The 27,931-nt window shown below is 42.8% G+C and overlaps 1 protein-coding gene across 1 annotated transcript; it reads left to right on the top strand.

The window, feature by feature from the left end:
- Positions 1-67: 67 nt before the first annotated feature.
- abcb9 (ATP-binding cassette, sub-family B (MDR/TAP), member 9) lies at positions 68-27,447 on the top strand. The gene is made up of 22 exons (XM_063193508.1): positions 68-1,015; positions 1,998-2,112; positions 4,540-4,670; positions 4,962-5,167; positions 6,209-6,406; positions 6,715-6,843; positions 7,052-7,240; positions 8,314-8,487; positions 9,206-9,365; positions 12,199-12,335; positions 14,399-14,704; positions 17,246-17,930; positions 18,652-18,766; positions 18,953-19,083; positions 19,391-19,596; positions 19,974-20,171; positions 20,634-20,762; positions 20,968-21,156; positions 21,805-21,978; positions 22,559-22,718; positions 24,607-24,743; positions 26,839-27,447. Exons 1-22 carry the CDS (start codon positions 337-339, stop codon positions 27,145-27,147), a joined length of 4,857 nt encoding a protein of 1,618 aa, XP_063049578.1. The 5' UTR covers positions 68-336; the 3' UTR covers positions 27,148-27,447.
- Positions 27,448-27,931: the final 484 nt, after the last annotated feature.

Here is a 27,931-nt window from a genome sequence, read left to right as displayed (position 1 = left end):
CCACACACAGAAGGTGCGCTCATGCTCAGAACCGTTTGCGTTTTGACCGAAAATGTATTGAGTGACTATGACATGTGAGAAGCTTTCTACTGTTCGAAGACTATCTCAGAAAGAGGTCTGAGTCATTTTGGACTTTGAACCTGATTGTTGAGGACACAAGTATGCACCTATACCAACGTTACGCACAATGTAACGCAAGGCATTTGGTGATGATTTCTTTACAACGATATCAGTAAATTGAGGTTGGTTTATTTTGATATTCCTTATTGTTGGTTGTGCAGGTAATTGTAATATAATGTGTTTTTAAAGATTGATACATTTACTTGAACAAAAACCATGAGAATTGCTGTTGTGCTAAGTTGTAACCTCTTCTTCATTGTCACCGACACCATCATCACAACAATTCTATACATCCATGGCTCTAAGTTTCACATGTTTGCCGATGAAATGGCTAGGTTTGACATATTGTGCTCAAGCCTGGACCTATGGGGGACTGTATTAGTCCGCTTTGCTCTGCTACTTGGGGCCTCCATAGGGGTGCTGTGGAACCGAGTAGATGGCCCTCAAAGGGTCTCCAAACTGTCCACACTGACCACCCTCCTCTGCCTCGTCGTCATGACCTACGCCCTCACCAAGCTGCTGATCTTCTCGGAGCAGGAGGCTCTCATGCATGATCCGTGGTTCCTGAGCTTAGTGTCCTGGAGCTGTGTGTCGGCAGTGGGCACCATGTGCCTGTGGAGCACCCTGGCCAAGACCTCTAACTCTGTCAGTGATAGTGGTGGTGGTGGTGGAGAAGGAGAAGCAGAGTGGCTGGTGGATGCACTGGAGGACAGCAGCTCTGACCAGGAGGGAGTGGAGGGCAAAACGCCGACTGGGAAGAGAAAGAACGATAGTAAAGGGGGTGCAGAGGAGAACTCTGACTCCAGTGCCACTGTGGGCCGTCTGCTGTCCTACTGCAGGAAGGATGCCCTGCTGCTGTCTGTGGCCTTCTTCTTCCTCATCCTGTCTGCTGTTTGTAAGTGGCATATCTCTCATTGTGATAAGGTGTTGACTTAGTTGATAGAGAAAAGTCCAATTGGCAATCAGAAGGTTGCAAGCCCTGCTCCGCCTGAAGCCCATCAATGTGTCCTTGAGCAAGATGCTTAACCCCAAATTGGCCCTGGTAGCAGTGTGGTACCCATAGGCGTAGCCAAGGGTGGGCCTGGGTGGGCCTGGGCCCGCTCACTTGACATCCAGGCCCTCCCCATTCACACTGGACAGTCAACTTTTGCCTCATTGAACTATAATTAATGGCATAGCACTGAGTGATTATTAATCATTTTGTCGAAAGTCTGGTTCATCTTCTGTGATTTCTATGATTTCAATTTAAAAGTATCATTTTTGAGCACGGTTTCATAATATCTACCTACACGCTTTCGGGTTGGGCCCGTCCGATTTTTTTTTTTGGGCCCACCTGTTTTATTATTTCTGCCTACGCCCCTGGTGGTACCCTGGGTGAATGTGAAGCATACATGTAAAGAACTTTGAGTGCTAAAAGGAGTGAAAAAGGGCCAAATAAATGCAGTCTAATTACCATTTACCATTTTTACCCCAGCATCCCAAATGACAGTTATCGTTATTAGGTAAACATGAGGTGTGACTCCAATAGGAAAGTGTATTGATGTTGTAGCAAGTAGCCTTTGTTGAATACCTGATGATGTTGTAATTATAAATAAACAGTCGATACTGTCTGTCAAATCGAGTTTGATGTTGATGCAGTATTGATCCTTGATGTTAAACTGCACCTACAGTACTTGAACTCGACCTTGCACCCTGGGACTAAAAGAAATCAAATGGACAGATAGCTCAGGGTTACACAACAAATTGATGCACAGTTTCATGATGCCAATTATTATTTTTGGAGAGGAGGTGCGCTCAGCACTAGATGAATAAACAAAGTGTCCAGGTATCTGAAAACAGGTTGCACCCGTGTGATAATTGTTTATCAAATCTTTCAGGCGAGGCCTTCATACCCTACTACGTTGGACAAACGATCGATGGGATAGTCATTCACCAAAGCATGGAGCACTTTGCAAAGCCTATGATCGCACTGACCTCACTGGCTTTTGTCAGGTGTGTAGTTTTTGTATTACGGTAGAGTTGAGTAACTTTATTGATTACTTACAAACCCCAACTCCGATGAAGTTGGGACGTTTGGTAAACAGTGAATAAAATCAAAATGGTATCATTTTCAAAACATTCAATCTATTCATTAGATGGATAATAGTGAAAAGACAACATATTAAGTGTTAAAACTGAGAAAAAATATTGTTTTGGGGGACATATGTACTCATTTTTAATTTGATAAATCCAACACGTCTCAAAAGAGTTGGGACAGGGATCAGTGAAAGTTAGTAAACATCCAAATAAGATAAAACAACAAAGAAGAACATTTCAAAATGAATTGTACTGACGGACAATATAGGTGTCCAGGTATAAGATCATCACAGAGAGGCTGAGTCACTCAGAATTAAAGATGCAAAGGGAATAATTACCATAGTTATTACATACATTTTTGAATTCCCTTTGATTTACCACGATTGAGTGTATATAAGACATATTTTTTTTTACTAAAATCATTGTATAGGTTCATGACATCATGAAATATGTATTGGCTGTAGTCTCACTCTAATTCCTGGAGTGCTAGAGCTATTGAAAATTGACCATATTAAGAATGCTTAATGCGTGCAAATGATACAGGGGTGTAACATTCTCCTAAGCACCTGAGCTCACTTGAAATAAACCCAGAAGACATGGGAAACTGTCCTTTGCTTACAGAAGTCAGCAGAAGTTGTAGAAGTCCATTCTTTTTGACAATAATAGAGCATTGCACATCCTGTGCTACAGTGAAAATGGACCATCCAACTTGTGTTAGTGCTAGCTTCAAAAGTCAGCCTCCATGATGGCATGCGGGTGCAGTAGTGCATTGGTTAAGATGTTCTCACTCATCTGTAGAGTTAAATACAGTGCTGAATGGTATAAATGGGTTTTAAACAGCATGAAAAGCCACTCATGCATTATATTTTGAAGGGAGATCTTCGATTACTGCCACATAGTAAGGTCAAATTGCATTCGCTACTATGTTCTATGTTTTAACAGTTTGGCTCCATCATAAGGACCAGCAGGTGATAAAATGGTGGGTTTTTGGTCAAGACCTGTCACACTGTAAGCACTACAGAAAGGAAAACACTGCAAAACATGACAAGGAATACACCCACCATTTAAGCTGGTGAAATCATGTCCAAGATAGGAATTAACACTGTTTTTTTTTTATATAAAATCATCTCATCTGTTAATGTATTTAACTGTTAAGTGTTGTCTTTTGTTTTGTTTTTAGTCTTCCTCGACATTTGCTGCCATTTATTGTCCCCGTCCCAACTCTTTTGAGACGTGTTGGATTTATCAAATTAGAAATGAGTACATATGTCCCCCAAAACAATATTTTTTCTCGGTTTTAACAATTAATATGTTATCTTTTCACTATTCTCCATCTAATGAATAGATTGAATGTTTTGAAAATGATAGCATTTTGATTTTATTCACTGTTTACCAAACGTCCCAACTTCATCGGAGTTGGGGTTTGTACTTACTTAGGCCTTTACATTCCCATAGGAACATAGGCCAACTTTATTGATCCCCGGGGGGAAATTCAGGTGTCAAGTAGCTGACATAAATACACATAGTGCCCACAAGGACATATCAAGACACATATAACACAGGTAATAGACAGGGAGGGGGAAAAGAAAAAAGTAAATAAAAAATAAAAGGCAATTGTGCAAAAACATATTGTGTGAGCTGGCAAAAAAACATACTCTGTGAGTTGGGGTAGACAGATGAACATGACCAGAAATGAGTTTTGACAGATACATTTATGATCTAGTATGTGATGTAGAATTAAGAGAAAACAGACGTATTGCATTAGCCTGGGAGTGGGCCTACCCAGGCTGCCTTGCGCGTTCTTTTCGAACTGCGAGCGTTTGCCGCCAGACAAGGGGTGCATCCCAATATGTGACCTTGCCTCCTCCACTTGTGCTTGTCTCCTCGTCCCGCCTCCTGGCCCCTCCTCCGTGGAGAAAACGATAAAGTTTCCCAGCTGTCAGCCTCGCCACAAAAACTTTTGAGGGACTGTTTTTCATTCACCATCCCAATTGCAAATGAGAAAAAGACTCTACAATTGAGCTTTTGCAAGATATTGAAATATAATGCTGTTGTCAGTGATGTCATCATGACGAGAAGCAAGTGGAGGAGGCAAGTGGAGGAGGCAAGGTCGCATATTAAAACGCACTCAAGTATTGCATGGTAATCAAGGTAGAACATAGATTCTGGTAAGGTGCATGAAGACAATGGGTTAAATTGTCATAAAGCAGGAAGTGTACAGAGTATGATAGGGGTGAATATTCCTCACATATTCCTTATATTCTAGTGACATACATGTATTTTGTGTTGTATAATGGTGACCCATGTTCGCCTGTTGTAACCTCTGTCCTGTATTTCTCGTAGTTCTCTGGCCGATGGTTGCTTTGGAGGAATGTTCCACATAACATTCGCCAGGTTGAACATCCGGCTGCGCAACCTTCTGTTCAGGTCTCTCATGCGGCAGGAAATTGGCTTCTTTGACTCAAATCATACAGGTGATACCATTGAGCCAGATGATTTGCTATTGTCATTACGAATTTGTAACTGTCATTTGATTATTACCAATTCAAGACACCAATAGAAATTCATTGGTCAATGTACTGTATGAGGCATCTTGTGGCTAACATGACAGCATGGTATGTTAACTTGTGTGAATTTGCGTTTGAGAGGGTTTTTTTTCTAACCATGCAAAGCGTGGTTATCTTGAGGTCATGATATAATATGATATGATGTAAGTAGTATCACATATCATATCACATGCTTTGATACAACATTCTTTTCTGCAGGTGGCATCACCTCACGTCTGACCTCTGACACCACTGAGGTGAGCGACCTGATCTCTGAGAATGGCAACATGTTCCTGCACAGCTTCATCAAGGCCATGGGCTTCTTCATCTTCATGTTCGGGATGTCTTGGAAACTCACGCTGGTCACAATCATGGGCTTCCCTTACATTGCAGTGGTGTCAAAGATGTATGGAGAGTACTACAAGGTAAAGTATGTGGAGACACAATACATGTACATGTAGGCCTATACTATGTATATATCAATGATAAATCAACACCAAAAGCGATCACATTTCATCCCTTTGCACAGAGCCTATGTTATAACATTACTGTCAGCAAAACTGTAATGACCAACTCTTAATATTTTACTAGGCTCTGTGTAATGTTGTGATAAAGAAGTTGATTTTTTTTCAGTAGAGTGGATGGGCTTCACAATTTGTAGATCTCCCATTATTTCGTTTTATTCCCTTTTTCATATTTATTGTAAACCATTTCAAAATAATACATTTATACAACTACACACATGTAGATTGTGTAAAATAACGTAATGGGGTACTTCTCCCTGTAACAAAGGGGAGAAGAGTCATCCCGCCTGGCTTCAAACTCAGGCTGCCCTCCTAGGGGTGTTATTCAGGGGGATAAAGAGTAGGGCTGTAACGATACACTAAAGTCACGATTCGGTTCGCATAACGATTTCCGTCCTATGGTTTGATACACCCAACGGTTTTATAAATGTATCTTTTAAAATTAATTATTTTGCTTTTTGCTTTTGTTTTCTGGACTGAAGGGTAACAGAACTTTGAAAGGGCGTATCACGATACTGCCTTCTTGCATCACGATACAGTATCGTGACTCTGTGTATCACGATTTCTCGGTTCGATACAATATCGTTACAGCCCTAATAAACAGTGACTGAGTCACCAGGGCCCCATGTATATAGGGGGCCCACACACAATCCGATTCATGAAGATATATTGCTGGGGGGGGGGGGCAGCTACTGATTGTACATACAGTAGCTGCTATGCCCCTGCGCCCTCCGCATTGCCAAATGTGTGCTCATGATAATAGAGTTGTTATTGGCAATAGAGTTGTTACTGTATTCATTTCCATGTTTCAATTTGTTTCATTTTCCACTTGCTGACAGAACAGTATTTCATCAGAAGTTTTTGGTATTCACATTCACACTGCTGATCTGTACTAGGAATATCTGTATTAATTCTCTAATGCTTTCTTGACCATGTTATTAGAAACTGACCAAAGAGGTCCAGACGTCGCTGGCCCAGGCCAACAAGGTGGCGGAGGAGACCATCTCAGCCATGAGAACTGTCCGCAGCTTCGCCAACGAGGAGCAGGAGGGTGATTCCTACTACAGCAAGCTGCTGGACATGTTCCAGCTCAACAAGAAGCAAGCGCTGGCCTACTCCTGTTACATGTGGTCCAGCTCTGTATGTAGTGGCCAATAAATAAAAACAACCACACTACTTTTTAGCTCTGGTATATAAACTGTATTTGGGTCTTAGTCTTTATTGCAACAGGGCATTGAAGATGGGGAAAGTTTGGGAAATGACCCAAGCCAGATTTGAACCCGTATGCCTTTATATGGCCTGGTATATTAATGCACTGCACCACAGCACCCCCACACTCCATTTAAAAACAACGTTTGCATGCCATGTCTGTATATTTCAATGAGAATTGCTACTTGTTGTAAAGGCTAAAGGTTTCTATCTGTCTGTATTTCTTTGTGCCTGTTTAGATATCGGGGCTGGCGCTGCAGGTGGCCATTCTCTTCTATGGTGGCCACTTGGTCATAACGGGCCAGATGAGTGGAGGGACGCTCATCTCTTTTGTCATCTATGAACTGGAACTAGGAGAGTGTTTGGAGGTAAGAGCTGCTCTTTGTGCAACATCCCATTTACAACACTTGTAGTAACCCTGTTCAGAAGCCACTTGCAGTGTAGCCTGATGCAATGTCCATGGGACGTGTGATTGTGTGGATGTGAATGGACTTCCTCCTGGAGTTCCTCCTGATTGCACATGTGACTTTCTTCAACTTTCCGCCTCTGATTTTTCTTTTTGGTGGTGTGTTGTAGAGCATAGCATCTGTCTACACAGGCCTGATGCAAGGGGTGGGGGCCGCTGAGAAGGTGTTTGAGTATATTGACCGGAAGCCGGAGCACCCGTCAGGGGGCAGCGAAGCACCTGCCACGCTGAACGGAGAAGTGGAGTTCCTAAACGTGTCCTTCAGCTACCCCACACGGCCTGACACAAAGATACTCAAGGTAGACATACCAAAGATTTTCAATATGGTTGGGCGCAGTGATGCGCGGGTCGACGAAAAAACAAGACACACCCGACCGCTTTTTTCCCTAGTCCGCCCGCTTGCCCTGCCCGCAAGAATTATTCATGAAAAATATTGACCCGGCCCGCTTCCCGACCCGCCTTTGAAAATAGTAGCCGTGCGTCTTTATGAACACCCTAGCGTCATTGGCAAAGCACAATCACGTCAATAAAGGTCTTAAAAAAGGAATTTGCGTCAAGAACAAGACAGCTGTGCATTTCAACAGGACATGTTGGATTTTTGAACGAGGCCATGCAATGACGACTGCCGACTAATTGTTTATTTCGGTAACATCGTCGTTTGGATACATGGAGAAAATTAATCTGTAGGTTGGTGAGCAGACGGAGCCACCCGTCAAGTGGATTGCCTCGTAGTCATGGTACGACACAGGAAATGAAAACAAACTCTGTAAGCAACACATGAGTGCGAAACCATTACAATTGTATAAGAAAATATGTAGGCTATATCCATCACTGCACTGTTTAGAGAGCACCCTCTGTGTTCTTCAAAATGCACTCAATGGTTGCACCTGCTGCACCAGTTGCGCGCAGAAGATATTCGGCCAACGCAGGAGCCTCATTAAGTCTCCTGCAGAGCGCGTGGCACCATCGTAGTTATTCAGCCATATGATCTATTTCGTAAAAAATGTCCCTGTCTGCTAAAGTAAACTATAGCCTATTGGCTAGCCTATAGCCTACTTTAAAATTCGGCATCATTTCAAAGGTCCTGACCGACCGCACCCGACCCGAATTTCATTAAAAATAATATTTCATAACCCGTGCTGTGGGATTATACTTAGTCATTTGAATAGCAATTAATTCAGAACCGTAGTATGAAGTTATGGACATTTACATTGCAATTCATATACAATATGCTATGTTAATTAATCTGAGTTGATGATGTTAGATGTTGACATGTACGCATTTCCTTGATTGCACTACAGTAGTTGACAATTGTGCACGCTGCCCATTCATTCAGCTGATGTTTGATACCAAATGTTGGCGTCATTTTCAGAATGTCTCCTTCACTCTTCAACCTGGAGAGGTGACTGCGTTGGTGGGCCCGTCTGGGAGTGGTAAGAGTTCCTGTGTGAGTCTCCTGGAGAACTTCTACGCTCCTGACGAGGGACAGGTCCTGCTGGATGGACGCCCAGTGCAGCACTATGAGCATGCATATCTACACTCACAGGTGTGCTCAGAAAATCCATTGTTACTATACTAGTACCGGGGTTATAGTATTCAGGCTCCATGCCTGATTTCGGGCTTGACAGAGTTTGCAAAAATAAAAACATTGATAATAATTAGGCATTAGATTATTCGTATCTTAGAAAGTGTTACAGGTTTAGGGTTTTCTTCTACTATCAGGCTTGAATACTGGTCATACACAGGCTATTAAATGTTGAATAATGTGTCATATAGGCCTACGTTATGTCACTATGCAGAATCTTGTCGTCGTCGTTAGAGCAGGGAAAAAAGTTCAGGCTCAGGATTTTTTTTTCACTATCACCCCTGCTAATAGTACTGATCTAGTTTTTGATGGAGCGGTGCTGTTTTTGCTCTGCAGCACGCATGCACACTTTGCCATCTCAATGCATTCTGATTAGAACTGCTCCATCAAAAATCAGCCCAATGACTGTACTTTAGGTCAAACTGGACTAATCAGTTTATTGGGGGGAAAATAACAGATTTTTTAGATCTGCACACAGCTAGCTAAACACTTAATTTATCGTATAGAGTAAAGTTTCGATCAAAGGTCTGCTTCAGGCATCATTCAAGAGGAGAAGACACAGATGATGCGAGAAATGTGTCAAACATGAAAACAGTGGATTGATTTTTCCTGTTACTGTGGTAAATTGCCTGCAGGTGTGTATTGACTGTAACTGTGTGTTTCTCCTCTGTTGCTCAAGGTGGCTCTTGTGGGGCAGGAGCCTGTACTGTTTGCCAGATCTGTCCTGAAGAATATAAGTTATGGCCTCGATGACATGACCATGGATTGTGTAGTCGACGCTGCTACTAAGGCCAATGCACATTACTTTATAACTGGCCTCTCTCAAGGCTATGACACAGGTGAGGCACTGATGTTTAATTACCTCCGCCAAGGAGGTTATGTTTCGGTTGGGTTGGTTTATCTGTCTGTCTGTCTGTCTGTCTGTCTGTCTGTCTGTTTGTATGTCTGTTTGCATGTCTGTCTGTCTATCTGTATGTCTGTCAGCAGGATATTTTTCTGGGGAAATGACTAGGAACAAGTGATTAAATTTTGGTGGTGATCCGGATCACCTAACCCTAACCCTAACCCTAGATGCAAGTACAAAATTGGTACATGCTGTTACACTGGTATTACATAGTATTGGATATTGTTACACTGGTTATTACACTGTACATAATGTGGTAGATCCACTGTAATAGCGAACCATTAAAATAAAGTATATTCTTTCCATATTCTTTCTTTAAACATTTTCTAAGAAATCATTATCTTTTCTGAGAGCTTGTCAAGGGTTTCAGGTATTTGTTGCCAAGGTGGGTGTCTTCGCTATAAAGTGCTGGTATTACAAGGTATTACATATTGTTACACTGGTTATTACACTGTTCCTAATGTGGGAAATCCACTGTATTAGTGCAGTGGTATTCAAATTGGGGCCGGGGACCCCTGGGGAGCCGCGAAGGGATGCTAGGGGGCCGCGGCAGGTTGGCAGGAAAACTATAGCACAGTTTTTATTTAAACTAGACTGCATTCTTGTAGAAAATGCTTAAAGTGGGCTTGCCTTTTGGGCCAAAGCATACATGTTTTTTGTTTGTTTATTAATCGGTGTTGTGAGGAGGGGCAAGCCATTGGCAGCCAACCACGTGAGCTAATTTTTTGACCGACAGCGGTCTCCAACAATCAGAGGTTAAGTTGTGTGCAGCCAGGGTTGTGCAGCCAGGGGAAAACAAAAAATGAGAACCCATGTATAGCATTTGTAGTAAAAATAACATAATCTAACTTAGCTAATGAACACTGAAGAGTAACTGTCAGAATCTTTAATTGGCAACACCTGTTCTCGATGACTCACTAGGGCCAGCAGCTAACTAATTAGTCCTCACAGCAAGCATTGGTTGCCATTGAGTATTCTACAGCAGAGTTCTAAAATTTAAAAAAATGATAGTTACTCTTCAGTGTTCCATGCCTTCCTTAATTAGCCACACCGGTTTTGGTTCTAAGTAGCCTACTGACAGTTAATGTTGTGCAGTAAAAAGTGCACCAAAATAACCTTAACAATATTCCCATTAAGAGCTGCATTATAATAATCCATTGCTGAACATTACTTCTATTGTTGTCATATTATTGTTTTTTATTATATGGTTGTGACGTCATCGGTCGAATGCTCCATTCATTTCAACGGGGCTCCCCAACGTTCGCACGTCTGTTATTTTTCGATAACGGACGGGTTGGTCTATAACAGACCGCTGTCAATGGCAACAAGACTTTTCACTGCTAAAGCGACTTTTCAACAAGACTCTAATCAGCTGCTGTGATAGGCCTAGACAACACCTGTTGTCCTGGCTACCTAGCTGTTGCCTAGCGGTGTTCCACAACGGCACTGTTTTGTTTTGCGCAGCAACAATCTTAACATTAAATAGGCCTAAAGAAATGTCCCCGCCATGTGTGAGTCATTTAAGTATATCCATATAATAAGCGGGTTAACTTTCGGCGAGTCGGTCGCTTTGTGGAATAGCAGCACTTCAGAGAGAACAAGACCCCTCCGCTCCGCGTCGGGGTCTAAAGATTCTCTCTGTCGTGCTGCTATTCCATGGTAGCGACCTTCTCGCCGAACGTTAACCCTTACATAATATTCCAGTGGGGTACTGACTAACAGACCTAGACTAATAGTGTGGCATGACCCATGTAAGGTGGGCCTTGACTGCAATATACTGGTATGTGGGGGGCCTCGCCATGGTAAAGTTTTGGGAACCCTTGTAATAGTGAACCATTAAAATAAAATGTTACCAAAGAATACTTTTCTAGGTTGTCATATTATTATTCTTTTAAAACAATTACAGTGGATTTACCACATTAGGAACAGTGTAATAACCAGTGTAACAATATTAATATCATGTAATACCAGTGTAATCAATCCTAACCCGAACCCTAACCCAATGAAGATGGCCATGTGTCTGACGTGCGCTCATCTCACACCACCCTCAATAATTCGAATTCTGCGGGAAACATTGATCAGTGTCAGGGAAGTGAGTGTTAGAGATGCAGGGTAAAAGCAGAGAGATATATATACTTAGAGAGTCTCTGGTAAAAGCAGTTTGGAAAAGACTCAGGCCAGATTGGAACCTGGGTCCCCACAGGCAGTGCACCTGTAGCTGTGCTATGCCACATAGCCCCCTGAAATATTAACTCCTGGGTACGTATTTAAACCATTGGCCTTGTTAGATTACTGAAGTGAGCCTTTGAATCTCAGTGTATCGTTTGATTTTATGGTGAATGCTTGTGTCAACTGAGCTGCACTTCCCAAAAACATTTAAGTCGTACTTAACCTTAAGTACGTACCGTATGTGGTGCCCCTGTGACAATATATCAGAAATAGATCTCAAATCACTAAATGTTTAAACACATACATATTTGACCTTGCACATGCACTTTGCGCAAGCCTTTTATTTGCATGTGCGAAAAAATATTGTTGTATATATGCCTACAAAATTATTCCATGTATGTGTAAATCTAAATTGATGTGATAGATTGCCCTGGGGGCACCTCGTACTTAAGTGCTACTCTCTCACTGCAATTGTATGGTGACACATCCTCTGCAGATGATTGATGTTGATGACATTCAGCGTTCGAATGTTTAACCACATAATGTTGTGTGTGTGTGTGTGTGTGTGTGCGTGTGTGTGTGTGTGTGTGCCATATCAGATGTGGGAGAGAAGGGAGCTCAGCTGTCTGGGGGACAGAAGCAGCGTGTGGCCATTGCCCGGGCTCTGATCCGCAGACCTCGCGTGCTTATCCTGGACGAGGCCACCAGTGCCTTAGATGCGGAGAGTGAACATATTGTAAGTTACTCCTGTTTAAATGAATATGGATAGTTTTGAGATTGTGCACAGGAATATTTGTGGGGTTTGATATTATAGGTGCACTAACTTTTATTAATATTGTAATGACTGAAGTGTCTGCACAGCCAGATTTTGCCCCTCCACCTTCATCTTTCGGGGGCCGTGCACCCCCTAATTTGCACCTACGTACGTTTTTGGAACCCCTACACTACTCTCAGGTTTACAGTGTATGTTAGTAGATGAAAAAGAGTATAGTTGTGCTCTACGTGGATGTGAAGGTACTTAAATCAGGTTCATGGATCCAAACAAAAAAATTGACAAGGCCTGTTGATTCGCACACTGATGGAAAATTGCTCTGAGCACTGATGAAAGCAGCATGCTGAAACGTCTTTTCTGCTCTCACTAAAAGGGCTCTGTGTTGGTCTTTTTGTCTTTCTACCAGTTTGCGCACCAACCTTATCTTGTCAACTGCTATTATTTTTCGCAGCAATGTTATCTTGTAAAGAGATAGTGCAGGCTCCAATCTGTTCTGTTTGGTTGACCATTCTAAAACCCTTCTACACGTATTAGAAAGCTTCTATGTACAGTTGTGTGTAGGGAAATACCTTAAGCAATGCCTACTATTTGTGAAAAAGACTCTGCATCCATCATTAAATTGATTTAGGGCAACAGAGGCCTTGTCACTGCATCTTAAGAAGAAGGAAAAACTTGCACACTGTTGCTGTGAGTAATGAGTGGTGGGACTTGGGAGCCAATTTATTCATAGTAATTGTTAACACCTGCAATGGGATCATGTGATCACCTGGAATTTGTATATATGGGGTGTACTTTCTATGTATTGTCACGTCTGAAGAAGGGGTAAAACCCGAAACGTCACGGAAAAATAAAATATTGGGAGCAAAAGAAATCCTGGTCGTGCAGCGGAGTTTTTCTCTGAATCACTGTTGCTGCTCACCGATTTATTCAACACGTTTCGACCTCAGGCGGTCTTCTTCAGGTGTATAGGCCTATACGCCTGGTGAAGATCACCTGAGGTCAAAACGTTGTGCTGAATAAATTGGTGAGCAGCAACAGTGTACGTTATCTGATCTCCCATGCCATGTGATTTTGGACTGCAGCTAGAAAGCATTGTTATCACATGTTTGCATCAAGAAGGTAGCAGGCTTCACTCAGGTTTCTTGATAACTTTTAAGGGTGCTGTCCCAAATGAATACTTAGAATCAAAGAAAAGGGGGGCGCACCTTGCATCAATTTTTTCTTCTTTATTTTTGAGGTTGCACTCTGAGGAAGGCACACGCCGAAACGCGTTTGTGCACAAAAATAAAGAAGAACAAATTGATTCAAGGTGCGCCCCCCTTTTCTTTGAATATAACATGTTTGCACTCATCTGCCCAAATGTTGCCCTCACACCGAGGTGGAAATACTGCTGTGTACCTCAGTGGATGCCACTGTTTTGGAACAGTATGCCTAACAAAGTCTCAAAGATGGGTCAACACACATTCTTGACTTAATTTCATTTTCCTGAGAGTGTAGCATCATCAGATTAGATTAGATTAGATTAGATTATACTTTATTATCATGCAAGCATGAAAATTGTCTTTGGTCTCACAGGGTAAAAAACAGACAGACAGACAGACAGACAGACAGACAGACAGACAGACAGACAGACAGACAGAAACAGACAGAAAACACACATACAAATGCATCCCCCCCCCCCCCCTCCAGCCATCAGATGCACTCAGGACCTACCTGACAAAGTGTCCTTAGTAAATCATGTACATAAGGAATAATGTTTTATCAAAGATCTGTCCTCTACCTCTTTAGGTGAAAAATGAGTAAGCCTAGAAGTAGGCCTATAACATTGTAACGCTGTACCACAGGGGCGTCATAACAGGGGGGTAATGTTGGACTGAGTCACCAGGGAAGCACGTATATGGGGGTTGCGCCACTCAGTCAGATATGTGTAGATTTTTTTTGAAGGGGAAGTTCATAGAAGCTGGTTGTACGTAGGGTGCAAAATCTGCTGCTACACCTCTGACCGTGTGTTATTTCTCTGGGTGCAGGTTCAGCAGGCTCTGAACGACATTGTGCAGGAGCACACGGTGCTGGTGATTGCCCATCGCTTGAGCACAGTGGAGAGGGCGGACAACATCATTGTCATCGACCAGGGCACCGTAGTGGACCAGGGCACGCACACGCAACTCATGGCCCGCAAGGGGCTGTACTTTAAACTGGTCCAGAGACAGGTGCTGGGCATAGAGACAGGGGAAGAAATCCTTAATCCTCCAAAAGACGCACGGGGGAAGGGCTTCAATGGGAGAGCGGAAAGTGAAGAGGAGAGCAGCGAATCGGATTGTGGTGCAAAGTTTTAAAAGGACTGGAATGTTGATTATGTGTTCAGCATGCACTTTGTCTTGCTGTTTTATGCAAAGAGTGTGAAAGGGAGTCTTTGAGGAAGTCATTGCTGTTCATAACAGACATGTTTTCTGAGAAGTGATGACTGTAAAATATACATTATTTAATGCAAGTATATGCAAAGCAAATCCCATAGTAGTAATAACAATGCAATAACATTTCACACAACTACCTCCTTGTGAAGTTCATTCAGGTTATACACATTATCAGCACAGAAAACTTGTGTATGAAAAAAAAGTTTTGTACTATGAGGACATAAATCAGAGTAATATTGGAATACTGTTTCAATATCAGTGTCACACTGACTTAACGAGATCTCGTACTACAGTAATGATGATGTCACCCCAAAGTGAAGAGTAACCTCTCCTCCCTTTTTAAATAAAATGAAACCTTTCTTCTGCACACTTGTTGTGCACCAGCCATTCATTTCATTACATGTGACACGAGAGTGTCTCTATATGACATATAAACTTCCTTGCATCCTTGTATATGAAGCACACAAATCTATCCTGTTGCTTAATGCTACGGTCTATTTTAGTCAAGTCAAGTCAAGTGTACTTTATTGTCAACTCACCTACTCATATATTAATTTACAATTCTTTTTCTTTCTTTAAATGTAGCCTACATTTCGCCTTAAATGGGTCTCTTCAATTGTTTCTTATCAGCATATGATGACAGAATTCAACTATTTTGCAGTACCTCCTCTATCTGGTGTGTGTATTTGAAGTGTACAGTAATTCAGCCAGACACCTATTAAAGATCGCCTCTCAACGTAATTTAAATAATATTGCCGTGTTCCCAATTGTTATTGAATGTGTTACGCGTTGGTCCTGTTTTAAAAAACGTTCTGGTTGCTTTGTTTCAAGACGTTTTTGCAAGCTGGCAAGGTGGCTTGTGGAGAAACGAGAGAGTGTTCCGTGTTTCTCGTGGAAATGCGTCTCTGATTGGCTCACTCCTCCTGCTCTCAAAGAAACGCGTCTCTGATTGGCTCAGTCCTCCAGCTCCTGGAGGGAATGTAATGGGAAACAGAGTCGCCACTTCCCCGGGTGGTACTGCACTATAGGGGCGCCAACGGAGGCGTGCAGGCTCCATTCAGGGCTGTGCTCTTTCGACAGCGACCCCTAGGCGAGCTGTAGGCACGGAGCAACCGGAGTGAGCAGGCTTTATGTATGAGGCTTTGTGCTGTGTGTGTACCTGAGAGTAGCAACCAGCTGATAGCTAAGCTAAGCTATGTTTCGGGCCACCAGACGTTGCTTGTTTTGAAAACAAGCAGAAAAAAATTACTCGACATGTTTTTAGATAAATGGGTCGATATAAACCTTTGTGGGCAACGCCTTCTTTCGACGTGACGAAACACAGAAAGGCTTTCGTGATTCGCTCGTTTCTCTGCATTATTGATGTAAATTGGGAAACACCGGGAAACACAGCCAGGAGAGTTGACGCACCGCTATGAGAGCCTTGCAAGTGAGTTTAACTTGGGGTGACCGTCCGATCTTCGAAAGGAGTGAGTAAAACTGAGTTTTATCGGAAGTTGGCCTTTAACAGGTCATGACCTTGACTGCTGGAAACTATTCAAGACAAACTTGGACGTTGTAAATTACATCATTTGACTGGATTGCAGATGTTTTGCGCAATATTACAGCATAACCTATCCGTCAGAATACTGATGCAACCACCAGTAATAGCCTTTATATTGTTGGATATCCAAAATAATCTTTGGACATACATTGTTCAAAGTCTTGTTTGTAAAGCAGCAATTTTCCTCATAGATGTGAGGAAATGTGCTCGAAAGCAAAGATAACCTGCAATTTCAACTTCTGTAGAAAATACGCAGAAGTGAGTGATAGTGCTAGTAGTGTGGTAGTCTGTCGTGATTCGACAGGGCGAGATGAGAGGGTGGAGCTTCTATGTGTACGTCAATATTTCCGGCTTTTCCATTGACACCGCAGTTGTCATCTGGTCCCGACTTGCCGACTTCACAATGGCATCTTCCTCACAGGACAGGGAAGCTGGAGGACACTTGGACAATTCGTCTTACAAAAGTCTCGCCAGTCACCATCTCATGTTCATTGTAGAGCCAGTGTGTATTTCTCACGGAAATAGGATAGCCAAGTACTGTAGGCTACCTCTCAACCAACACACACAGTAGGTGCGCTCATGCTCAGAAACGTTTGCGTTTAAGCGAAAATGTTAGGAGTGACCATGACAAGTAAGCCACTTTCTACTGTTTTAATACTGTACCTTGGATAACAGAAAGAGGACTGGTTCATTTTAGACTCAGGTGAACCGACTGTTTGTTGAGGACAAACGTACGCACCTATACCTACCCACGTATTAAGCACAATATAGCGCAAGGCATTTGGTGATTTATTTATTTACAACGTGATAGAGTAACTAGAGGCTGCTTCATTTTGTATATTCCTTCATTGTTAGTTGTTCAGGTAACTGTAATCTAATGTGTTTTTAAAGATTGATAACATTGACTTGAACAAAAGACCATGAGAGTTGCTGTTGTGCTAAGTTGTAACCTCTTCTTTATTGTCACCGACACCATCATCACAACAATTCTGTACATCCATGGCACTCATTTTCACATGTTTGCCGATGAACTGGCTAGGTTTGACATATTGTGCTGTAGCCTGGACCTATGGGGGACCGTGTACGTCCGCGTTGCTCTGCTACTTGGGGCCTCCATAGGGGTGCTGTGGAACCGAGTAGATGGCCCTCAAAGGGTCTCCAAACTGTCCACACTGACCACCCTCCTCTGCCTCGTCGTCATGACCTACGCCCTCACCAAGCTGCTGATCTTCTCGGAGCAGGAGGCTCTCATGCATGATCAGTGGTTCCTGGGCTTAGTGTCCTGGAGCTGTGTGTCGGCAGTGGGCACCATGTGTCTGTGGAGCACCCTGGCCAAGACCTCTAACTCTGTCAGTGATAGTGGTGGTGGTGGTGGTGGAGAGGGAGAAGCAGAGTGGCTGGTGGATGCACTGGAGGACAGCAGCTCTGACCAGGAGGGAGTGGAGGGCAAAACGCCGAGTGGGAAGAGAAAGAACGATAGTAAAGGGGGTGCAGAGGAGAACTCGGACTCCAGTGCCACTGTGGGCCGTCTGCTGTCCTACTGCAGGAAGGATGCCCTGCTGCTGTCTGTGGCCTTCTTCTTCCTCATCCTGTCTGCTGTTTGTAAGTGGCATCTCTCTCATTGTGATACCCCAGCACCCCAAATGGAAATGGTATTAGTATTAGTTATTAGGTAGGGGTGAAAGACAAGTGGACCGGTGCGCACAAGTGCTTAGCACTAGTACAAAATTTGCAGCAGGTGCGCAGTACTGGTAAGAGAGTTAATGCTGGACAAAAAAAGTGTGCAATTTCAGTGGAAAACACATACAACCACACTATGCCATTCGAGAGACACCCGAAGATATACTAGTGCACGTGATTATTTTGTTTGGTTTGTTTATTTTTTTGTTTGATGGTGGGGGTGAGGGGTAGCACCGGTAAGACATGAAAACTACTTTCACCCCTCTTATTGGGTAAAAAAATGGTGTGGGTCTAATGGGAAAATGTATTGATGTAGTAGCAGGTAGCCGTTGTTGAATACCTGATGTTAGGTTATAAATAACCAGTCTATATTGTCTGTCAAATCGAGTTTGATGTTAATGCACTGTTGATTCTTGATGTTAAACTGCACATACAGAACTTGAACTCATCCCTCCTCCCTGGGGCTAAAAGAAAACATATTGGTGAATAGCTCAGGGTTACCTAAAACGTTTATGCTCAGTGTTATGATGCCAATTATTAGTTCTGGAGAGGAGGTGCACTCAATATAAGATGAATAAACCAAGTGTCCAGGTGTGTGCAAACAGGTTACACCAGTGTTGTAATGGCTAAACAAATCTTTCAGGTGAGGCCTTCATCCCCTACTACACTGGAAAAGCCATCGATGGGATCGTCATTCACCAAAGCATGGAGCACTTTACAAAGCCTATGATCACACTGACCTCACTGGCTTTTGTCAGGTGTGTAGTTTTTGGATTATATTATTAGTGACATACGTATTATCAGTGTTGGGCAAGTTACTTAAAAAAACTGTAATGCATTACAGTTATTCATTACTTTTGTAATGCATTACTGCCCAACACTGCGTATTATACAGCTTGTTACCCTGTTTGCCTGCTGTAACCCCTGTCCTGTATTTCTCGTAGTTCTCTGGCTATTGGTTTCCGTGGAGGTGTGTTCTCCATAACCTTCGCCAGGTTGAACATCCGGCTGCGCAACCTTCTGTTCAGGTCTCTCATGCGGCAGGAAATTGGCTTCTTTGACTCAAATCATACAGGTGATCCCATTGAGTCAGATGATATGGCTAACTTACTATAATGAGCAGTTTTATTAATTGTGACTGTCATTTGATTATTAAAAATTCAAAACAGCAATAGCAATTCATTGGTCGATTTATGAGGCATTTTGTGGCTAATCGTACAGTATGGTATGTTAGTTTGTAATGAATTTGCGTTTGTGAGGTATATAGGTTTGAGAGGTTAATCTGTATAACCATGCAAAGCTCTGTCTAGCCTTATGTCATGATATAATATAATATATAATATCATATGTTTTGATACGTCAGTCTGCATTCTTTTCTGCAGGTGACATCACCTCCCGTCTGACCTCTGACACCACTCAGGTGAGTGACCTCATCTCTCAGAACGTCAACCTGTTCCTGCGCAGCTTCATCAAGGCCATGGGCTTCTTCATCTTCATGTTCGGGATGTCTTGGAAACTCACGCTGGTCACCATCATGGGCTTCCCTTACATTGCAGTGGTGTCAAAGATGTATGGACAGTACTACAAGGTAAAGTATGTGGAAACATGATACATTTATATATAGATGATAGTCAACACCAAAAGCAATCAAATGTAACCCTTCTGTGCAGAGCGTATGCTATACTGTAAGCAAAACTGCAATGCCAACTCTTATGTGTAATGTTGTTAATATGAATTAGTTGTTTTTTTCAGTAAAGAGTAAACCTCTGCGGTGCCAGAACATGTGCTCATGACAATACCGTTGTTACACTGTGCACATGTCCATGTTTCAATTTGTTTCAATGTCCACTTGCTGACACTACAGTTGAACTACAGTTGAAGTTCTTGGTGTTCACATTCACACTGCTGATCTGTACTAGTAATATCTGTATTAATTCTCTAATGCTTTCTTGACCATGTTATTAGAAACTGACCAAAGAGGTCCAGACGTCGCTGGCCCAGGCCAACAAGGTGGCGGAGGAGACCATCTCAGCCATGAGAACTGTCCGCAGCTTCGCCAACGAGGAGCAGGAGGGTGATTCCTACTACAGCAAGCTGCTGGACATGTTCCAGCTCAACAAGAAGCAAGCGCTGGCCTACTCCTGTTACATGTGGTCCAGCTCTGTATGTAGTGGCCAATAAATAATAACAACCACACTACTGTTTAGCACTAGTATATACATACTATATTTTGGGCTTAGTCTTTATTGCAATTGCTCTTTGAAGATGAGGACAGTTTGGGACCCAGGCCAGACTTGAACCCGTACCCATATACAGGCCTGCCGACAGGGGGGACAAAGGGGTATGTTAGAAGGCCCAGAATCGGGTCCCCATTACATTGTATGTATTGGGTAGAGGGTCCTTTCAGATTACTTTGTCCTGGGCCCAGCAAAAGCTGTCAGCAGCCCTGCCCGTATATGCCTGTATACGGCCAGGGGTATACTATTAATGCACTACACTGCAGCATCCAAACACTCCATTTAAAAATAATGTTTGCATGCCATGTCTGTATATTTCAGTGGGAATTGCTACCTGTTGTAAAGGCTAAAGGTTTCTATCTGTCTGTATTTCTTTGTGCCTGTTTAGATATCAGAGCTGGCGCTGCAGGTGGCCATTCTCTTCTATGGTGGCCACTTGGTCATAACGGGCCAGATGAGTGGAGGGACGCTCATCTCTTTTGTCATCTATGAACTGGAACTAGGAGAGTGTTTGGAGGTAAGATCTGCTCTTTGTGCAACATCCCATTTACAACACTTGTAGTAACCCTGTTCAGAAACCACTTGCAGTGGGGCCCTTTCTGATGCAATGTCCATGGGACGCGTGAAAGTGGATGTGAATGGACTTTGAGTTCCTCCTGATTGCACATGTGACTTTCTTCAACTTTCCGCCTCTGATTTTTCTTTTTGGTGGTGTGTTGTAGAGTATAGCATCTGTCTACACAGGCCTGATGCAAGGGGTGGGGGCCGCTGAGAAGGTGTTTGAGTATATTGACCGGAAGCCGGAGCACCCGTCCGGGGGCAGCGAAGCACCTGCCACGCTGAACGGAGAAGTGGAGTTCCTAAACGTGTCCTTCAGCTACCCCACACGGCCTGACACAAAGATACTCAAGGTAGACATACCAAAGATTTTCAATATGGTAGGGCGCATCACTAATGCAACAAAGTGGAATCAAGATGGGTCTCCTAAATGGGTGTGAAATTCAAAACACATACTTCACAATTATTTGATGTTTATACTGAATATATTTTTGGGACACCCATATACAAACGAAGATAGAAACACTATATACCATCCATCCTTTCATCACTCAAGTTGTCATTTGAATTGTACACTGAACCAAAAGAAGCATATCATGAATGTGTTGCTCAGCAATAAAAAATGAATGGTGTAGGGATTCTGTGTTTGTATGGATTGTGAATCTGCAATTCACCAGCATCAAAATACAGTTGGCTGTGCAAGGGGAGTTTGGGCTTTTTTGGTTATTTATACTGTATATATTTAACTAAATATGGATTATACTTAGTCATTTGAATAGCAATTAATTCAGAACCGTAGTATGAAGTTATGGACATTCACATTGCAATTCATATACAATATGCTATGTTAATTAATCTGAGTTGATGATGTTAGATGTTGATTACGTAAACGGATAAATGGAGACCTTTTCTTGATTGCACTAGTTGACAATTGTGCACGCTGCCCATTCATTCAGCTGATGTTTGATATGTTTGATACCAAATGTTGGCGTCATTTTCAGAATGTCTCCTTCACTCTTCAACCTGGAGAGGTGACTGCGTTAGTGGGCCCGTCTGGGAGTGGTAAGAGTTCCTGTGTGAGTCTCCTGGAGAACTTCTACGCTCCTGACGAGGGACAGGTCCTGCTGGACGGACGCCCAGTGCAGCACTATGAGCATGCATATCTACACTCACAGGTGTGCTCAGAAAATTCATTGTTACTATAATAGTACCGGGCTCGTTTTTGATGGAGCAGTGCTGCTTTTGCTCTGCAGTGTGCATGTGCACTTTGCCATCTCAATGCATTCTGGTTAGAACTGCTCCATCAAAAACGAACCCAATGACTTTCAGGTCAATGGACTAATGCGTTTTTTTTGGGGGGGAATCACAGATTTTTTAGATTTGTGCACAGCTAGTGTAACACTTAATTTATTGTAGAGAGTAAAGTTCCGATTAAAGGTATTCAGGTATCTTTCAAGAGTAAAAGACATAGTGTCACTGTCGCTGACATCGATGTCGCAATACATGGCCTGCACATATGTCAGCGACATCCTGACAGTGTCACTGTCTTGTTTAAAAGAACAGAGCCTTATTTTAATACACTCTATGAATAAAAGTATTGTGTATGATGCGAGAAATGTGTCAAACACTGGAATACATGTATGACTGATTTTCCCTCACCTGTTACTGTGGTTCACTTTACCTTTTCGGCCTGCAGGTGGCAGTATTGTTCATGTGTATTGACTGTAACTGTGTGTTTCTCCTCTGTTGCTCAAGGTGGCTCTTGTGGGGCAGGAGCCTGTACTGTTTGCCAGATCTGTCCTGAAGAATATAAGTTATGGCCTCGATGACATGACCATGGATTGTGTGGTCGACGCTGCTACTAAGGCCAATGCACATGACTTTATAACTGGCCTCTCTCAAGGCTATGACACAGGTGAGGCACTGATGATTCATTATTATTAAAACAGAAATACGCTTGGATTTTTACCTCTATTGGCACGAGATTAGAAGTGACTTTAAACAATACTGTATAACTACAAATATGTTTTTTTAAAGGATTTATTTATTTATTTATTAGAGCATTTTTGAGCCTCTATTTGACAAGATAGTGAAGGAGTGCAAGCCTGGGAAATCCCATGCTGCTTTGCACAATCGTTCTAATCTGAGAGACAATAGGTGAATTCGACATGTGTCAACGCATGCATGCGCATTTAGACAGCAATGCACCCTGGATGGAAAATGCTGCATGACGGTTAGATTTCCTGTCAAACTTCGAAATTTCGTCGACGTTGCGTTGACGAGGTGACATGTCACATGGTGTAAAACTATCGCGGGATGAATGCGGCTGCAGTCAGATCTTGCAACCTCTGCAGTTGCTTATCCCCTTCAACGCTCGTCGGCGGACTGCCTCCGAGGTCATGCGCCCATGAACTGGTTGGTCAACAACTCACTCACGTGTGTATATGGGTCTTGTCTCACACCTCTACACAAGTTTGCGCAGGTCCCCACTTCAGCTCCTCCTCACTGCCTGTCCCCCCACTCCTCACACGTGGTGTGTTAGTAGAGCAAACCTGTGCGAGCTCATCGTCTCGTTCATATTTGTGGCCGACTTTAAATGCGCTGTATTTAATAACACCCACATCGTGACAACAAGTTCTCACTCACGTGCTTCCGTCAACGTTGGTCGACAGCAACAAAGTCGTATGGGCTTAGTAACATCGACGAAATTTCTAAGTTTGACAGGAAATCTAACCGTCATGCAGCATTTTCCATCCAGGGTGCATTGCTGTCTAAATGCGCATGCATGCGTTGACACATCTCGAATGCAACTACTCACTTGTGAGATTGCGTGGTGTTAACCAGGCAAAAGGAGTCCACGGTGTCCGCCAGCACTTTATAGCGAAGACGGCCACCTCGGCAACAAACACCTAAAACCCTTGACTGACTCTCTGCCAAGATAAACATTTATAAAAGTTTCTTCCAAAAAAAAAGAATACCTTTTCGAAATGTTCACATCATTAGTCTTATGAAACTGTGCAGCATAGCATTTCCAATGAAGATGGTCATGTGTCTATGACACGCTCTAACCTCACACCACCCTGACCAATGAGAATTATGCAGGAAACATTGATCAGTGTCATGAAAGTGAGTGGGAATGACACAGGCAAAGAGGTTGGATATATAATAAGAGGAATCGAAACACGCCCACTCAATGCAAAAGTGTGTGCTCAAAATTTGGTCTCCTAAGGGGGCGTTGTCCCTCCTTCTTCTTCTCTTTTCGTGGTGTTTGCACAAGACGTGCGCTACCGCCATCTACAGCGCTAAGGGGACTCCATTTATTCTCTACCTCAAGACTCTGAAGGTCTCCTAAAGGGGCGTTCACCCGACGTAAAGTAGATACTGGAAAAGAACCCGCCTGCTTTATTTCACTCTCATATACGATTCTCTGACACAGGGTTAAAGTATTTGGGGAAAGACTCAGGCCAGAATTGGAACCTGGGTCCCCACAGGCAGTGAACCTGTAGGCGTGCTATGCCACATAACCCCCTGAAATATTAACTCCTCCATACCTGTTGTAGATACTCAGATGTAAAAAAATATATTTTTTCAGAGCACCACTGGCCTTGTTGGACTGATATGTATAGGTGTGGTTACATATGAAGAAATCTTTTCTATGGAAATGTGATTCTTCTGTCACTGCAAGTGTATTGTGACAGGTCCTCTGTAGGTGTTGACATCCAGCGTTAGAAGATTTAACTTCATAATGTGTGTGTGTGTGTGTGTGTGTGTGTGTGTGTGTGTGTGTGTGTGTGCCATATCAGGTGTGGGAGAGAAGGGAGCTCAGCTGTCTGGGGGACAGAAGCAGCGTGTGGCCATTGCCCGGGCTCTGATCCGCAGACCTCGCGTGCTTATCCTGGACGAGGCCACCAGTGCCTTAGATGCGGAGAGTGAACATATTGTAAGTGACTAAGACGCTGTTTAAATGAACATTGATATTTTTGAAAACACATTGGTTTTTGCCTCTCGTTTACACGTCAGCAAAGTTTCAGTTGATCTACTTTTAAAACTCTGGATTTTAAAAAGCCCCCTTTTAAGGGGCTACAACGCACCTGTCACAATGCTGTTTTTATTTATCCATATGCTGTGTTTATATGTGGACCTACCTAAGTCATCTATCAGGATGATATTGCTCTAATATACAGTAACTACAATATATTTAGGGCCTAAGCCATTTAGTGGCTTATCAGAATAGCTTTAAACTCAATTCAAAATCTCACTGGTAAACAGGTGTTTGTTACTAGATGCGAAAGAGTGTTCTACATGTTCTACAGGTACTTAAATTAGGTGCATGGACCCAAACAGAAAAGTTGACAAGGTCTGGTTGATTTGGCCCACAGATGGATAACAGCAGCATGCTGATACCTCTGCTCTCCATAAAAAAATGCTCTGTGTGGGTCTCCGTGTCTTTCTATCAGTTTGCGAATCAACCTTATCTTGTCAACTGGTATTATTTTCTCAGCAATATTATCTTGTTAAGAGATATTGCAGGCTCTAATCAGTTCTGTGTGGATGCACAGAAAGCTTCTAAATACAGTTATGAGTAGGGAAATACCTTAAGCAATACTTAATATTTGTGGGAAAAGGTGTTCTGCAGCTATCATTAAATTGATATAGGCCAGCAGAGGCCTTGTCTTTGTAGTTGCTCATTACCATCTTTAATAAATGTCAGCCCATATACCGTAGTTATAATCTACGCTCATGTGACATTATCTGATCTCCCATGCCATGTATTATTGGACTGCAGCTAGAAAGCATTGTTATCACATGTTTGCACTCACCTGCCCAATTGTTCCCCTCACACCGAGAGAAGTGGAAATACTGCTGCGTACCTAAGTGGATGCCACTGTTTGTCACTGGGCCATTGAACGTCGGTGGAATAGTGTACCTAACAAAGTCTTAAAGATGGGTCAACACACACTGCTTGACTTAAAGGGCAACTCCTGCCAATTTCAATGTGCTGTTGTATTGCTCACGGTACCCTTGACATGTCAGTACCCGGTGATGCCGCATTTTTTGGCTCAGCCCTTTCTGAGATATAATCTATTTTAATGGAGGCAACTTTTGTTTACATTTCAAAAAACATTTGTATTTATTCCCAAAAACATCCAAAAGGTTATGCAACATCAGCAGACAGCTAGCAAACAGTGATACCTTTTGGGAAAATATTTGGAGTAGGCCTATGCTCATTTTTTAAAAATTTAAACAAAAGTTGCCCCCATTAGAATAGTTCATATCTCGGAAAGGGCTGGGCCAAAAACTGCGGCGTCACTGGGTACTGACAAGTCAAGGGTAGCGTGAGCAATACTAAAGTAAAGAAAGCTCCCGCACACTGTTCACATTTGCATGGTTTAATGCAACGTTTCGGTCTACTGACCTTCTTCAAGCAATTCAAACAAAAAACTTTTTTTTTCGGTTTTTGCTTGAAGAAGGTCAGTAGACCGAAACGTTGCATTAAACCATGCAAATGTGAACAGTGTGCGGGAGCTTTCTTTACTTTAACGTTGGTGACTTTGGGGTTCCACTCCTACGCACCTGACCAAGGAGGTGTGCAAGAATTCTCAACTTACTAGCGTGAGCAATACAACAGCACATTGAAAATGGCAGGAATTGTCCATTAATAGACTTCCTGAGAGTGTAGCGACATCAGATTCACTCATGACCTACCTACCAAAAGTGTCCGAAGTAAATCATATACCATATAATGAATAAGATGTAGTCATCAAGGATATGTCTTCTACCTCTTTAGGATGAAAAATAAACACATTAGTTTTGTATCTGGAAGTATAGGCCTGTAACATTGCACTGTTGTACCACAGGGACGTCGTAGGGGGGTAAAGTTGGACTGACTCATCAGGGAAGCAAGTACAGTATGTGGCGGGGCACACAGGACGATATGTGTAGATTTAGTTGGGGAGGTTCATAGAAGCTGGTTGTACGTAGGGCCCAAAATCTGCAGCTACACCTCTGACCGTGTGTTATTTCTCTGGGTGCAGGTTCAGCAGGCTCTGAACGACATTGTGCAGGAGCACACGGTGCTGGTGATTGCCCATCGCTTGAGCACAGTGGAGAGGGCGGACAACATCATCGTCATCGACCAGGGCAGCGTAGTGGACCAGGGCACGCACACACAACTCATGGCCCGCAAGGGGATGTACTTTAAACTGGTCCAGAGACAGGTGCTGGGCATAGAGACAGGGGAAGATATCCCTAATCCTCCAAAAGACGCACGGGGGAAGGGCTTCAATGGGAGAGCACAGAGTGAAGAGGAGAGCAGCGAATCGGATTGTGGTGCAAAGTTTTAAAGGACTGTAATGTTGATTATGTGTTCAGCATGCACTTTATCCTGCTGTTTTATGCAAAGAGTGTGAAAGAGATACTTTGAAGGAGTCACTGGTGTTCATGACAGGCATTATATTTTTTTGAGAAGTGATGATTGTAAAATGTAATATTTAATGCAGGTCTATGCAAAACAAATCTAAAGAAAAAATGTAATAACAATGCAGTGACATATCACACAACCAATGTACAACCTCCTTCTGAAGAATTATCTCACTGGATGTAATACATGACATGACATAAAAAACATGACATAAACCAACTGGCACAGCCTGAACTGTGTTGTTATCAGCCTATTGTAGTTCAAGCTCAGTCTTAGGTCTGTCATGTCACACTATGCACCATCCATTTTAGAAATGACACAAAATATGTTTACTCAGGGACAATTCATTTTCATTTGTGTGCTTAGGGACAACATATTTTGTTTTTAATGTGTCATATGTATGTATGTAAGGGGTACCAGGTAGCAAAGTTTATCTGGCCCATTGTTGGCCCGATCATTTTTTCGCGAGTGATAACAGTCGGTCCGATTCTGGCTTTGTCCGCGGCCCAATAATGGTCCTATTACCGTATGCCGACAGTGTCGGCTCAGTGTTGGCTCAGTTACTGCATGAGACTGACCGTTATTTTCTGTGGCGGCTGAGTGTTGGCTCGGTCACTGCATGAAGTGACAGTTATTTTCAGTGTTCTATGAAGTGTTGGCTGAATCACGGTAACCAGCAGTGTTCCAACCGAGCCGACTCTCAGCCG

The sequence above is a fragment of the Engraulis encrasicolus genome, chromosome 3, assembly GCF_034702125.1.
Source record: "Engraulis encrasicolus isolate BLACKSEA-1 chromosome 3, IST_EnEncr_1.0, whole genome shotgun sequence".
In the NCBI taxonomy this organism is placed as follows: domain Eukaryota; kingdom Metazoa; phylum Chordata; class Actinopteri; order Clupeiformes; family Engraulidae; genus Engraulis; species Engraulis encrasicolus.
The sequence above is the reverse complement of the archived record's forward strand: the minus strand, read 5'-3'. Positions and strand labels throughout refer to the sequence as shown.